The 16,793-nt window shown below is 39.6% G+C and overlaps 1 protein-coding gene across 6 annotated transcripts in view; it reads right to left on the bottom strand.

The window, feature by feature from the left end:
* Positions 1–5,920: 5,920 nt before the first annotated feature.
* The window catches only part of gphna (gephyrin a), a 42,794-nt gene continuing 31,921 nt past the window's right edge, over positions 5,921–16,793 (bottom strand). For all 6 annotated transcript variants that reach the window (XM_072457252.1, XM_072457254.1, XM_072457253.1 and 3 more), the window contains 3 exons: positions 15,775–15,871; positions 14,389–14,527; positions 5,921–14,308 (listed from right to left, as the gene is read on the bottom strand). In XM_072457252.1, coding sequence (XP_072313353.1) covers positions 14,394–14,527; positions 15,775–15,871 — 231 coding nt within the window. In that variant the 3' untranslated portion in view covers positions 5,921–14,308; positions 14,389–14,393. The remainder of the gene's footprint in view (positions 14,309–14,388; positions 14,528–15,774; positions 15,872–16,793) is intronic.

Genomic DNA, 16,793 nt, shown 5'->3' with positions numbered 1-16,793 from the left:
TATGCTATAGTTATCTGAATAACTGTTCATATGTTACGTTAACATACCAGACACTTACCACAGTTCTGTCTGTGCCTCATGTAGCTGAAGGTGTTAGCGTTAGCATACGTCATGTAGCTGAAGGTGTTAGCGTTAGCATACGTCATGTAGCTGAAGGTGTTCACCATGTTCTCTCATCTGTTATTATTTTAAATTGCATTTCAAGATTAAATGTCTGTTCTTGGTGTTGGATTTTATCAAATAAATTTCCCCAAAAATGTGACTTATACTCCAGTGGGACTTACGTGTTTTTTCTTCTCTATTATGCATTTTTTGGCTGGTGCGACTTATACTCCGGAAAATACGGAAATCGTGATGATTTTAGAAGCAAAAATGAAGTATTTTTCGTTCAATTAGCGTCCAAAACATAGACCTACGTGTAAAAAACTTATTAATCTGGCCGTTTTTGTCAAATTTAACTTAATTTTGCCTTTCCGAGAGCTCAACTGTATGAAGCCGTGACAAACTTGAGGAAAAGAAACACGATAGACCAACAAGAATGAAAGAAAACGAAAGATTTCACTGTCATTCGGTCACAGCCTCAACAATCGTCTCATTTCCCCCCCACAACAATCGTGACACTAAAACTCATTTCAAGCACCTGCAATGCTCCGTGAACACAGCAACTAAGCATTCTCAACGGAACAAACAACACTTCTAAGACTGATAAATCCCGCTTCGTTCAGCATCTGCCCTTACTTGTTTTGATAACGATTTCACCCAGGAACGTCGCGCACACTTGACGTGCCAAACACTTGTCGCCAGGCCCGAAAAAAACAGGAGTAGCAGTAAATCAAGAGGGTTAAAAAGTGCCAGTCAACAGAGCGCGACGGAGGAAACACCCTTTTTAAAGCAACGTCAAAAGAAAGAGGCTAAAACCTGGGCAATCTTATCAGGAACATGCCATTCTCTTGCTAGTCGCGGACACAAGGTTACTGCAAGTGTGTAGCGTGGGTTTTTTGTTTATTTTCTTGCTCTCTCTCTCTTTTGGCAGCTGGTAAAACGAGTTAGTGAATCTGGACTTCTGCAGGTTCGAAATGCCAACTGCGTGAGGCAATCATGTTCTCGTGAATGAGACTGAAACGCTAAAACGATAGCGACGCTAAAAAAGGGGGATTTTCTCTCGTTCGGCACAAGAGTTTCTTTGTCCTTTTTCCTGCGTCGAACGTGGCACTCGTTAAAAATCTGGGTCAGGTTTTTGGCTTTTATCGTTTTAACGTTTTACGGTAGTTATCAGTATTTCAGGTATGCGTTTGTTTACATATTTGGGGGATTTCCGAAAACGGCCGGTCAAACGTGGTTGATGGATGTCGGGAGAATTACGTTGGAAGTCCATTTCCTATAACTACTCAAAAGGATTACGTTTGCGTATTTGTTTACATAAGAATGGAGTATATAAAAGTATTTAACCACAAGGCGTTTCTTTGAGCCGTGTCAAAACCACAGCTGAATAAGTCCAATGAAAACAATACAATCGTGTCTTTAACAATACTTAGATTATTATTATGCAGTCAATACTTCATATCTATTATCTACTACATGGATATAGTTAATTTGTTTACGCAAGGTTGATATATCTCTATTAAGTGATCTGTTCTTCTGTATCTACCTCTGTATCTACCTGCGTTGCACCAATGAAATTTCCCCATGTGGGACAATAAAGGAATATCTTAACTAATGGATATTTTAGAAGTCGACTGGTCAAACGGTAATTTCCATTGTACATTTAGCTTTTTAAACACATTCTAACTAAAATAAGTTGACGATTTACTGATTTTTGACATTTTGATTCAATAATGTCGCCGTTTTGTTTATAATAGGTCTTTTTAAGTTTAGTTTATAATCGGTCGACTGGTCAAACGGTCATTTCCATTGTACATTAAGACTTTTTAAACACATTCTAGCCCAAAATAAGTTGAAATATGGGGACGGTTTATTGATTTGACATTTTTATTCAGTAATTGTTTATAATAATAGGTCTATTTGGATACATTTAGAGTCTGTAATGTGTCAAAAAACGCATGTAAGACTATTTCAATGAGGAAAATATTACATCACAGTAAATATTGCAGCTCTACTGTTGTATTATGCATAGTTTACATATCATGGTGACATCATATACAGTCTTTGTGGATGAATGCTGGGGAAAATGACATTTGTAAAATATTTGCATCCATCAAAAAATACACCTTTTTTTGCCTGTAATCAAATCAACGCTAAATGAACACAACACAATACTTTCCTCAACTAGAACTATTCTTTTTTCTACCAGAACATGGCAGTTTAATGCTAATTTGACAGTCAGGGAAGTGTTTTGGTTCGTCAGTTTCACTATAAATGCAGCACAACGGCTCAGCTCAGCGTTAAAAGTGTCCACTCAGCATCCCGAACATGGCCCAAACATATTTACACGTGAATATTTAATTCAAACCCGCAAAAAATGAGGACTTGTAACAAAAAAACTGCTGTGGAGAAACGTCACTTTAGCGAGGCGTTATTATCAGGCTAATATTAGCGGCTAACTAGCTCGTTAGCTTCCTCCCGCAGCAGCACCTGTTGAAAACAAAGCTTCACTTCAGCGCCGCGTCTAACGTCTAAACACTCACCATTTCGCCGAGCCGTGCGTGTTTCCCGTCGGGTTCGCGAAAAGGAAAAGGTGTCAGGCGGTAATCCGGGGGTCGCGGCGGCGTGAAATGCGGGCTTTTGTGTGCGGTTTCGGGGGCAGTGCGCGCGGACACTTGTAGCTCTCTCCGTCTCTCTCTCGCTCTCTGTCAACTCCAGACGAGAGGGGGGCGGGGACGGAATGCCAGAGACTCCCGAGCGGCGGCTGCGATTGGCCGAGGGCGGGGAATGGAATCCGCGCTCGGCCAATCGGAGGGCGCCGCTTTGTGGACGGGGAATGCCGCACGTGAACGGCGCACAATAGACTTACTACAGCCGTTTAATATTGAAAAGGGTTATTATTATTATTATTATTAGGCCCGAGCGCCACGAGAGGCGCGCTGGCGAGAGGCCTATTAGTCTCGGCTGCGAAAGTGCGCGAAATCGAGCGCGAAGCGCTCGCCCACTTCCAAACACTCACTAACGCACTCCTTCACTCACGCACGCCCCGTGCATACTAATTAGTTGTAGGAAAATGGAACATTACCGTTGTAAACGGGCGAAGCCTGTGCAAAAGTTCGCACTAAACGAGCCCTTTACACGTATAAAGCACTCATTTGCGCTAAGTAGCTCACGAATACGTTCCCCATCTCTTGCATGTTCCGTGCATATAAGCATGTAATGCAAAAATTGAACATTATTACTGTATAGAGGGCCAAAAACACAAAGTGGGCGGAGCCCACTCAAAATTATCGAAAGTACCCGTCAGTGACCAGGGACCCACACCATGAGGTAGGAAAGCGCGAGCGCTTTCCGAAAATGTATAGTTTATGATATTTGAAAAATGGGAAACATTGTTTTCGCATCGGAATATTATTCTTTCTTCTTCTTCTTCTTCTTCTTCTTCTCGGGACCAACCCCCCTATTTTTCACCCAGTGAACATTGACGAAAAGTCACAAAAATTTACACACCTCTAAAAATTGTGCCTCCTTACATTCTGGCTATCTCCCTTTTCTAAAATTAAAAAAATTGGCGTGTCAGCGCCCTCAAATGTACCAAAAATGCATTAAGATAGAAAATGACTCAAAAAAAATCTGATCGTAGAATCATGAAATTTGGCGCAGAGGTAGATGGTGACAAGAGAAGTAAAAAATATTATCACGGCAACGCCGTCCGCCCAACCAAATGTTGGCCATATTGGTTCAAAAACTCCTCCCAGGGCGTTGGCCCTAAAAAGCTGAAATTTGGTGAAAATGCTACTGAGGAGTGGGACAACAAAAGTTATTCAAATTACATTGATACCTCTCACGGTCTCTGTGCGGCGAAGCCGCAAACTGTAGCTAGAATTTCAGAAATCTCCCATATTTAAAATTTCTGCCGTTTGCGCAGATAAAGTCCGAATTGCGTCAAATTAGAATCAGTTGTTAAACTCTTTGCCCTAAACCTACTTGAAGTGAAATAAATTTATTTGGCGACACAGCGCCTCCTACAGATTTTATATGGAGGTTAAATGTTTAGTTTTCCGAAATTTGACACAAAACTCAATTTTGGCATTCCCATCAAAAATGTAAATGAGAGCCATGTCATTGACCCATGTCAATTGTTACGGTGTTGCCGTAGTGATGACCGAAACCTTCCATGTTATTCCAATGGGGAAATCGCCAGAACATGTTTACACTTTATACTTTCACCAACTCCTCCCAGGGCGTTAGCCCTATCAACATGAAATTTGGTGAGACTCATCTTCAGGACCATCAAAATGCATTCACATTTTTATTCAAAGAGTCACGGCGTCTGTGCGGCAAAGCCGCACATTTTGCCAAGAATTCAAAATAAAATGTCTTTTTGATGGTAAAACAAAGGGGAGAAGATGTGACAGCGTCACAGATTCAGCAGTAGGCATAATAAAAGGACAATTGGGGCGCGTTAGCGCCCCCTCCTCTTGCGGCGTGGCGGCGGCGCGGCGAGGGCCGATCATTGCCGCTTGCGGCTATATTTATTATTATTATTATCGCGTATTAATATTAAAGTGAGTATTTTCAGATGAACGTAATGCTGTAATACACATTTAATAAAGGCTATTTCGGGAAAGTCCTGCCCTAAGTGCATATAATTCAAAGAAGATATAAGATAAGATAAGCCTTTATTTGTCCACACAATGGGGAAATTTCGGGGTTGCAACGCAAGTAGATACAGAGGAAAAGAACAGATAACTTAAAGGAAGTTTTAAAAAACACTCTTAATAGAAAAACTCTTAGAAACAAAACTCCGATAGACAGAACCTCCCATATTCTTAATAAGGGATAGAGGGGGAAAATAAAAAGATAAAGTATCAATTGTTTCCCACACTCTATGCTAAGGCTGTTGTGGCAGGACGTCTTTATTTGAATTATTCTATTTTATTAAAAGCATTTTGTAGGGTAACTGTGTTAAAAAGATATAGGGATATAAGGGAAATTATAATTAAAAAATAAATAATACATATCAACATGTCAGATAATACCAGCATTTACCATTATTAATAGTATGAAAACGAATTGAACAAAATGTTGGTTGTACAAGTGATACTTTGATATTTTTATGCAATACCAGAAGCAGTTAAGTACTACATTGAATCTTTAATCAGTGCTTTTTTTGATCAGTAGGGAAAATAAGTGACATTAATACTTCAATAAATGTACTAAATAAAATTATTCAAATACTAAGGCTGTTGTGGCAGGATCATTTTATGTTATTAAAAGCATTTTGTGGGTTTAATGTGTTAAAAAAAATCTATATAATGTTGGGGAAATTATAATTTGAAATCAATAAATAATGCATACTAACATGCCAGATAAACCAGCATTTCCCATTATTAATAGTCTGAGAACGATTTGAACAAAATATCCGTAGTACAAATGATACTTTTACATGTTTATGCAATACCAGAAGCAGTTGAGTACTATATTGAATCTTTAATCAGTGCTTTTTTGATAGTAGTGACAATAAGTGACATTTATACTTCAATAAATGTACTAATAAAATGATTCGCATATGGATTGCTTGTGCCTCCACAGTCTCAACATAAACGAGTAATACATTTTTAAAAATCTACTAAATTCTAGCTGGCCTAATGTGCTGACTATGTACAAAATTCTAATATCACCTAAGCCTTTTGGCCAAATGGACAGTATTTGCTTATTTACAACAAGAATTTAGTCAGAAAACATTTTGAAATCCCCGTGTCAATATTGCAACGTCTAAACCACTCGGGACAAGAAAGGGCACGACAAGCAAACGTACAGAATAATCAGGATAATTTTTATTAATTCATCTTCAGTTTCAATAATATTGTTACAGAAAAACATCTTCTTCAATAGATTTTTATACAGTAGTAGAATGCTGTGTCATTGCTTCATTACAAGTGCTGGTCATAGTTTAAATGTGTGCAGTGACACTGTTCGGTCCAGTGTTACGAATCACTCAATACAAAGGCAGTTTATCATTAACCTGCGTCTTCTCTTACGCAAAATGGGTCTATCCGGGTTCGACTGCTCTTCTTTGGGCAGGAGCCAGAGGGCGCTCTAATGCTGTGCTCGTGACCGACAAAACGTGGCGAACGAACGACGATTTACAAGAAAACGAGATCAAAGTCAGCGCAACGCGACGTTTAAGGAGTCGTATGATGCTTTGATGAATACTTTTGACTATTTTGTCTTTTCGAATTTAAAAAAAAACTGAATGATGTGCAAAAAACTCTTGCACATCATGCACTTGGCAACAGCTGGTTCATGACATAAATTATTTTCAACATCAATCTTGTAATTTTCAACATAAACCTTGTAATTTTAAACATTAATCTTGATTTTTTTTGTAATTTTCAACATTAATCTGATCATTTTCAACATTAATCTTGTAATTTTCAACATTAATCTTGTCATTTTCAACATTAATCTTGTCATTTTCAACATTAATCTTGTCATTTTCAACATTAATCTTGTGATTTTAAACATTAACCTTGTAATTTTCCATATTTATCTTGTAAATTTCAACATTAACCTTGTAAATTTCAACATTAATCTTGTAATAATTTTGAAATGATAAATCACCTACGACCAACGTGACGCTATGAGATAGAAACCAAACATTTACTGTAAGTCTATTCCGCAGAAAACGTGATAAATTAAGCATAAATGAAACAAAAACAACCAAAAACGTACTGTAGCTTGGTTAAAACAAACAAAAAAGTACATTTTGCATCACACGACTCCTTTGATCTGAGCGAAACTGTTCATTTTTCCGTCTTTTTTTGGGATTCTTTTTTTATTTCTCTCGACATGAGCACAGCACGAGCCAGAGATGAGCGGTGCATTCGAGGTAACTGGGGAAAATCTGACATTTCTCGTGTAAAGAAAGTCAACAGCTCAGATCGGTCAGAAGTTCCTCCGGGCAATGCACCGGGCGTGTCCGGCGTCGAGCCTGCCCAAAGAGGAACGCGCGGCTCCTCCCACTGTGGGACATGCAAGCGTGAGGGAGGAGGGAGGAGATGAGCGAGGAGACGAGGAACAGAAGAGGAAAGGGAAGGAGGGAGGGAAGGAAGACAATCAGGAAAAAAGAGGGTCAAAAGGTCAACTATAATACCGACGAGTGTTGCGTTCGAGTCAGCGCAGGGGGGGGAAACGCCATTGAGGGTCTTATTCAGTGGTGGAAATGAACAAAGTACTGCGTTTAAGTTAAAGAAAGGACTATTTTTACTTTTCCTTTATTTTTTACTGGAAAAGTACCTTTGTTTAAGATTTGAGACTTATTCTTTCGTTCGTTTATGATGATGTCTTGCCAAAAGGCTTTGAGCGCAATCGAAAATGTACAAATAAAAAGTGATTCCGTAGCGTTTGTCGACCGAAAATCCGCCCGACAACGTTAAAACATCTGACGCTCTAATCGTTCTCAAAATATTTCCGAATATTTTTATGTATTTTTTATTTTAAAGTAAATTTTTTCCATGTAGATTTTTTTTTTTTTTAGCAATTTTTGTTTACCTCTTTTTACTTAACAAATGTGAGTACTTCTTCCACCACTGGTCTAACAGGAATCAACTCGTTCAAGGGTTCGAAGATTAACGGAAAGTGCGTGAAACAAGCCGCTGACAAACAGGGATGTCATTGTCATTAATACGATAAATATATATATATATATATATTGAGTACTTATGATTAGGGGGCGGTGGCTCGGGGTCGGAGGAGCGGTTTTCTTAAGACACAAACCGGTTGGACGCGCACACCATTTTGACGACAGCGTTGTGAGCGATCGGCGGCGGCCACGTTTTTTTCGCCGGCGAGTCCCGAGGGCGGGCGTGGCTGCGACCTTTCCGCCGAAGCGTGAGCGGAAAAAACGGCCGACTGTGGCGTTCCGAAAGGCTCGTCCGGCGCAATTGATGTCATTGCTTAGGATTTTCTTCGAAGATACGCGAGATATAATCGTAATCTGTGCCATCGACGCAATAAATGCAAACGAATTAGGATTTAAAAAAGATGGCGACATGGATATGGTTTGGATTCAAAGAAAATGAGACTTTATGATCGCCATTTACAAATGTACGCGACGAAGAAAGAACAGAATATTGACTTGTTGCGCTTGTCATTTGAGGGTTTTTTTGGGTTTGTTTTCATACAACGCCGTGACATAAAGAGACGAGGGTAGATATGGCAGATTACACATGATCATCACGCAAAAAAGTGTGTAACTACGTGTTAAAAATGACGTGCGTTCAGAATATCGACCCGAGTAGCGTTCCTTAAGAAGCACACGCCATTTCGCTCGTCGTTTTTTACGATATCGTACGTATTTCGATCCAAACTGTAAAAAACGGCTTTTTTTTTAAAACGATATTCTGAATTGAAGTGATTTTAACCCGTAGAGGTCGCTAAGTTTCCTTTTGTTTCGCGGCGACGCATCAGAACGGTCCTCGTAAAACCGGTAAATGGCCGCTCGACGTGACGCAGGTTTAACGCCGCAGCTCGCCGCGTTCTCTCGTACGACGAAACAGAAAGACACGTCCGCGGCTTCGGAGAGTCTCAATCGTACATGTGATTGTTTTTTTTTCTGTTTTTTTGACAATAGCGAGCACCGTAACCGTTTGACAGTCAAACATTTGCCAAAGGTTTTTTTTTCCTTCTTCGCGTTTTTCTTCCGCGCACGAAAGCGAAGCACGTGTGTCTGAGTTTTGAAAGTTGTGTACCAAAAAAACATAGAATTATAAATGGTAAATCAGGTTATTGGAGTCCCACATGGCGTAAAGTGTATGGACATAACAAGCAACAATATTGGCAACGATGAGTATTGCGTCGTTTTCAATTCCAATCGTTCGTACCGCCTTTTTTATCACACCGTCTGTTGTATGGATTTGAGATTGTCATGGTCTAAAATGCATTGTTTCGCTGCAGTGGCCAAAAAAAAACAACAACAAAGTGGATCACAAAGACCGTGATACAATTCAGAGCATTTTTACAAACGCGACGATGTACGCGATAAAACAATGGCGTTCACAGAGAACGAGCGGGAAATCGTCGACACGGCGATGGGTTCGGTCCGGGTATAATCGTTACATCTTTGTAGTGTAGCCGAGGCAAAGTGACAGATGCGTTCATGTACACACACTCACGCACACGCACACAAAGTGGAGTACAGTCGTCTTTTAAAAACGTGGCAGTAACGTTCACGTGTTCTCGTATCGTTTTGTTTTTTTTCCGCCCGCACTGCCTTTGTATTGGCATTGCTACATCTACTGCCACAATAGCACCACCAGCTGTAAGTAAGCAAACATGAGTGAGACGGGGGCGACTTTTGTACATGCACAAACCGAAACGAACAAAAAGTAAAAACACACACGCGCACATCAAAAGAAAAAGAAAAAAGAAAAAACCCAGCACGGAGCCACTTACACTTCACATTACTGAGAGTAGGGATGTCACGATCGAAAAGAGAGGTCACGCGGCGAGAGTCTGAGGATCGTTCAGAAGCACCGATTTCTGATTATTACAAAAATAATCTATGTGCAGTGACCCGTGACACGCAACTCGTGTCGCGTTATGTCACGCGGCGACGAAAAAAGAAAAGGTAAAGGCGTGGTAAAGCTGCTCATGTTTTCATGGGTTTCGGTCGGACGCGTTTTTCTACGACCGACGCCATTTTGGGGACTTTTGAGCCGTCGCAAGATATAAAATATATATATTTGTTTTTAATGGAGCGCGACAGTGATCACACGTCGCTCGGTTCCGGCAGTACATTTCCCATTCATTTTTCCCATATCATTTAGTAATAAAAGGTGGTGCTAATAAGATATGTGGTTTTACAGAATATAAAGTTTTAAAGTCTAAATATTTTTATTATTACTTAGTTTGGTAGGATAAAACATGTGGTAAATGTTTATCATAGTTTTACTACTGTTGAGTTGTAGTTTTTGAAGACAAAGAGTTTATGACGACAGGAAGTAGTGCCGAGTCCCTCTGTGATGTCATCAATATGCGACGTGCCGTTGTAAACACAGAGACAGTTTAAACACGCAACGGACACACTTTTCTGACAGTTTAAACGATCATTCAACAAAATAAAGGCGTTATAGGGTATTATTGTTCATCAAATCATATATGTGGTGTAATTTATGTGGATTTTGGCTCTTGTTTACAGTCTGGTTGCTAGGTAACAGTTGAGGAATATGACCTGTGTCCGTGTCCAACCAGGACGCACAATTAACTATAAACTTTGCAAAACTGGTCAAACTGGGGACAAATGGACAAAAGTAAAATCTGAAATACTAAACTGTCAAACAGACGGAAAACAGCCGCGTCCTGGACATTAGTTAGCACGTAGCTAGTTAGCTTTTGTCACGCTTTTAATCAAGTTTTTAGTAGTAGGGACTCAGGACAGTTCTCCATTTGCTTAAAAAATCCCGTGAACATCGTGTAATCTGCTTCTCGATCAACTATTAATGACAGTTTGATTTTTTTTAGCGTTTTGCCCGCTAAACTCGACATATTCAGAAAGCCCCGCGCGGCAAACGGTAGCGATTTTGGCCTTTACAAACTCAACTGAACTGAGGTGAAAATTGAAAACTCTTAAGCCGTTGAATTTTTCTAAACGTCAACAGGGAAATAAAATGAGAAATGTCCGTCCGGAAACCGCTTGGAAATGTCGCGAAAACGGTGGCGCTCCGTTCGAAACCAATCCATGAACACATATGTGGATTTAATATTACAGGGAAGAAAAAAAAAAAGGTCAGGTTCCAAAACACATAATAAATAAATAAATGCGGTGTAATGTTGTTGTTTTTTTTACGAGATCTTGAAATCACGACCCTGGAAAAACCCTCGATCTACGAAACCGCCCGAATGAAAGTAAATACCGTAAGATCGCGACGTTTCTGCCGACAATAATCGCAAAACAAATGCGCGGTCGTCGTGACATCCCTACGGGGGAGTGGTTAAGGCCCAGAATGCACCTCAAAAGGGGGGAGGAGCGTCGATTCTCAAAAGTCTACGTTTGTTGTTCGCAAAAGACGAAGAGACGGAAAACTCGCTCCTGTCCCGTAGTGCAAATAGTTTCAATCTCAAGATTTCCCAGTCCGCTCTTTACCAGGAATTCACAGCTTGTACTATGCGGTGAAAGAAATGTCCGCACCGATTAAAATGACTTGAACTCAGAATAATTTATGATCCGGACGTGAAAAGTTTCAACCCGTTCGGACGACTTCATGATGACTCGTTTTTTTTGAACAATATGTTGAAGATATGATCGCGATTCAGACTTTGCATATCGTCCATAGCTTTAAAAAATGGAAATAAATGGAAATGTGGCAAAGTTTCAAATAAGAGTATAAAGGTGATGTTTCTTGATTGATTCGACAGCTATTTCGCATTTATCCGATAATAAAAGCTCGACTACCGTATTTTCCGGACTATAAGCCAAAAAAAATGCATAATAGAGAAGAAAAAAACATATATAAGTTGCACTGGAGTATGAAATGCAGTTGCAAGTGTGAAAATAACAAATAATATCACATATAAGTCGCTCCGGAGAATAAGTATGAAAAAACGGAAAATACGGTAATACATTTTAAAGACGTGTTTTAATCGCATTTCTGCTGGATTGACAGAATAATCGTTCAAATATAGTTAATTTAATGTTACCAGGTTAATTTATCATATAATACATGTCTAAAAAGTCACAAATGCTTTAATCAAGACCAACAACCAAATATAATTGTCTGTAAAATCACTAACAGTTATTTTCGTAGTGATTAGTAATGATCACCTTTAGTCAAACTATTATTTATTTAGTAAATTGGCTTTTTAAAACACATTTTCAACCTGATAAATGTTAAAATATGGTAACTGAAGGCTTCTAGAAAGAGATTTTGTTGCGTATTATTGATGAAAACCTGTAATAGTTTGTGATTTTTAGACATTTTGATTCCAAAACGTCACCGTCTCTGTTATAAAAGTTGTTTTCGTGCGTGTTTCGAGTCTGTATAGTCCAGAAGTACAATTACAGTAACCGTTGCTCATTCTCCAATAAAGATTCATACTCTGAATTCAAATCATTTTAACAGCTATAGAAATGTGTTTTTTTGCTGCGTACAGGCTTTTTGACAGCACCAGTGTCCCTATGTAATCAGGCCACGCTTGATATTTCACAGGAAGTGGAATCACAAGTTCAATTGGTCAAAAATTTGTCAGCGCAAACTTTTAACTCTTTAAACGAACGAACTAGACTCTGCGGGAGCGCGAGGTGAGATGACGTCATTTGAGTAGGTTTGACCGACGCTGCCGTGATCCCATTTTGAGATTAAACGGAGCAGCGACGCCATTAAAGGGGCACTGTGTAACTTTTCCACCTGCTCGACTCCATGGAGACTTCACCCATTTGTTGACAACGTTCCACAGTATTGAATCAAACCTGCCAACGGTCAGAACGCACAATTTTTCCACAATAAAACACCTGTAATGGAATGTTTGAATGTATGCACGTTTAATGCCGCACTTTGGAACATTATAGGTGTAATTTATTAATTTTATAAATAATAATTGACTGGTTTCAATAGATTTTTCTTTGTTCTTTTTTGCCAAGAAATAGGTAAGAATTTTTGTATTTTCAAAGTATTTTTCCACAATAAAACACCTGTAATTGAATGTATGCATGTTTAATGCCGTACTGTGAAACATTCTAGGTGTTTTTGTTTTTTTTAAATAATAATTGACTGGTTTCAATAGATTTGAAAAAAAAAATGCCAAGAAAAAGGTAAGAATTTATAGGATTTTTAAAGTATTTTCCACAATAAAACACCTGTAATTTAATGTGTAAATGTTTAATGCCGTACTGTGGGACATTTTAGGTGTATTTTTTTTTATAATAATTGACTAGTTTCAACTGATTTTTATTTTTTGCCAAAAAAGTTGTAAGAATTTATAGGATTTTTAAAGTATTTTCCACAATAAAACAGCTTGAATTAATGCTCAATTAATGCCGTACTGTGGAACATTCCCAGCCTGTTTTTGATTATTTGAAAAATCGTGAGGTTTCAATGGATTTTCCTATTCTTTTTTGCCAAGAAAGATGTAAGAAATGACACGTTTACTCAAGTTAACGGAACCGGTTTTTGCTTTTGGAAATTTAAAAATATATGGAAACCCACGTCAAAACTACTCAAAAACATCCATATTCTGAATTCAAGCCGGCCATTTTAACTCGTGCTGAAAGCAATTTGAAACAGATGAACTCGGCCGTTTGAAACGCCGAACCGGAGCGAGAGACTGTGAATACGTCGAGGAAGGTGTTGAGATTGTAAACCTGTGTCCGAGCTCCTGCTTCCCGTGCTCCAAGCCGTTATTAAAGCTAAACCACAAACCCACAGTTCATGGCGTCTTCTTGCAGAGTCATGAGCGTTCTTCTTCGTGCTGTGAGTGCTCGCGGTTTCCCCACATGTTTTTTTTTTCTTCTCTTTTTTCCTTTCTTGTCGTTTTCTGTGGGGTTTTTTTTGGCAATAGTCATTTTCTCACGTGTGGCACAAACGATCAGCAGCTTCGATACGGAAAAGTCCTCATTCCTTTTTAGCAGGTTATCGGTAAAAACGTGAAGGGTTTTGTGTGTGACAATGCGGAGGGGGAGGGAGGGGTAACCACAGTCTTTTTTATCTGGATACAAGGACGCAAAGGCAGAAATCAAGGTTAAGTAAAAGGGAGAAGAAAGAGAAAAGATAACAGGACTAGAGGAAAAAGAGTCTCTATATTTCTATATCTATACCGGGAAAAGGGGGACGCACAAAGAAAATGATCGGGAAGAGGTCATGTTACTACTAAGATGAGAATATTCAGAACCATGATAATAATAATAAATAGAATATTAATTAAGAATATTAATAACCATAATAATTTTCATCAGGATAATAATAATATTACAGAATAAATCTCATATTTTATATTTTTTTCACATTTTCTCCATTGAAATACAGTGATCTCCTCAGAGCAGACCAAAGAGGATTCAGCCTCCGCTGGCTCCGATTGGCTGTTGCATATGACATCACAGCTAATGGCGACCAGGTAGACATGCATCACTTCCTGTCCCCGCCCGTTTCCTGTCCAGACAGGAAGTCCTGGCACTGCCATGGTAATCGGTAGCGAGTGACATTTAAATCTAAGGAGAGATGCGATTGGTGATTACGGTTGGTTCTCCACATTCGTCGTTATCGTTTTCCATGAGCTACGATTGGTTACCTGCATCATAGCCGTCCAATGACCATGACGTCCACCACTTCTCCCTTATGCAGCTCCACGTACTGCTCCGTCTTCGGGGGGAGCATGAGCAGGCCGTTGGCGCTTCGCATCGACATTAGCCGGCTCGACACCTGGTTACCTGGGACGACAGAGGGAACAGTCAGCGCCGCGAGGTGACGGGCTACAAGAACCAACTGCACTTTAACATTGCCCTCTGCGTTCCCCTGCAGCATCGGCACATCTTTGGGGTTTCATTTACTGTATTTTCCGGACTACAAGTAACACCTTTTTTCATAGTTTTGGTGACTTATACTCCAGAGCGACTTATATGTGATATTATTCGTTATTTTCCCACTGACACCCACAAGAGGGCGCTCTAGGCTCTAAGCGACGCAGAAGAAGAATCTGCACTTCCTCTACCTCTGGAGTTTGTGGAGTTGTTTAGAAGTGACACAGAGGAAGAAGAATTCAATGGATTTAGTGATTTGGGGTAAAACTGATGCTTTGCTAAACTTGTTAGCATGTTCTTTATGCTATAGTTATCTGAATAACTGTTCATATGTTACGTTACCATACTGTAGCTGAAGGTGTTAGCGTTAGCATACGTCATGTAGCTGAAGGTGTTAGCGTTAGCATACGTACACCTATTCACCATGTTCTCTCATCTGTTATTATTTTAAACTGCATTTCAAGATGAAATGTCTTGTTCTTGGTCTTGGATTTTATCAAATACTTTCCGCAAAAAATGCGACTTATACTCCAGTGTGACATATATATGTTTTTATCTTCTCTATTATGCATGTTTTGGCTGGTGCGACTTATACTCCAGAGCTATTTATAGTCCGGAAAATACGGTACTCATTTATTTATTCATTCATTGAAGGCCTGCCATCTTAAGAACTGGTGCACTTCACGGCCGCAGCTCAAAAAGCACTACAGTGAATCAACTATAGCGTCACAGGAGCCTCCAGAATCCCTGTCTCGCTGAGCTGCAGAGGCCGAAGTAGCCCTGACTCACGATGGTAGCACGTACTGGGCTTTAGGCGGTGACCGTTCGGACTTGAAAGAGCTCTAAACGCACCGATTTCAGCTTTGAAACTGAAAGACTGAACAAACGAAAGACGCACGCGAGGCTCGTGCTGCTTTCCGATTGGAGAAAACACCAAAAACACCAAATTACGACACAAACAACGGCGCATTGCAATCGTTATCGGAGAAGCGACGTTTGTTTTGGACGTGTTTACCTTGGATCTGGGGGACACAGACTTTTATGATATTTAAAATTAAAATCTCACACGCTGTTTCTTTAATTCAGTCGGATAACGGTTCAGAAAGTGGGCGGGGACAGGAACAGGAAGTGGTTTCCTCGTTCCCGGCTGGACAGACCTGTGCTTTGGGCCCAGGGCAGTGGCTCTTGGTGATGCCAGGTGAGGATGCAGCGATGATACTCTGGTCTGGGGTCCAGCTTTACGTCACAAGATAGCTACGAAAGACGACACAGCAAAAACAGAGACTTCAGACGTCCATTTGGGAAATTATTATCATTAGGCTGCAATCACATTTGTCCTGGTTTGGGTCCCAGTTTAGTCCTCGCGTGGACTTGGTTCGGTCCAGTTCTAAGTCCTGGTTTAGCCATGATTTTGACTTTATTATGTGTATTTATACTTGTTGTACATATAAATTATAGTTTTACACCAATTGAGTCGGTATTTGTGGAGAAAACGTTGAAAAATCTGTAGAAAATGACAGTAAGTGACATCACACTCAGTTTATGCAGAATTTACACAAAGAAACTACTTTTTGACTCTCTAAACATTAATTCTACGAAATAAAGTCACTCTCATATATTTTTATTCGTCAAAATTAAAAACATGGTGACATTAGATGAGTTTTTGCCCAGTGTTTGCTGGGTAATTTCCTAGTTTGATGTCATCGATTACAAACAGGAAGTATAAACCTAAAAAAAATGCTATTCTGGGATAACATTGTAATAGTTTTTAGCAACATTTTTAATATATAAATCTTAACAGTATTTCAGTTCAATGTGTTGTCCGACCAGTAGGGGGCACTGTAACTAATACACTAACACCTAATTCCTAACCTTAACCTTAATTAACTAGTTACTAAGGCTGAATCATGCTTAATAAACTGTATATTCATCATGAATTGGGTTTTTTGGTCACGTAGTTATTATTAAACTTCAACAAAAGAACTAGCAAACCCTAAATACAATCATGTCAACAATTACGTTTTAGCGACACGTGTAGTCCAACTTCAGTCTCATTTTAACGCAGTGTGTGCATTGGAGCCGTGCCAACATATCGACATCGCCATATCGTGACGCTACATTTGGCCACACAGTATCGACATCACGGGCTGCGGTATCGATCAATCGCCACGAGTCA

This window comes from Eucyclogobius newberryi, unplaced genomic scaffold (genome assembly GCF_026437365.1).
Source record: "Eucyclogobius newberryi isolate DKJ021-1_F unplaced genomic scaffold, fEucNew1.0.hap1 SCAF_21, whole genome shotgun sequence".
Lineage (NCBI taxonomy): Eukaryota > Metazoa > Chordata > Actinopteri > Gobiiformes > Gobiidae > Eucyclogobius > Eucyclogobius newberryi.
Note: the sequence above shows the minus strand (reverse complement) of the source record. Positions and strands in the feature narration are given on the sequence as shown.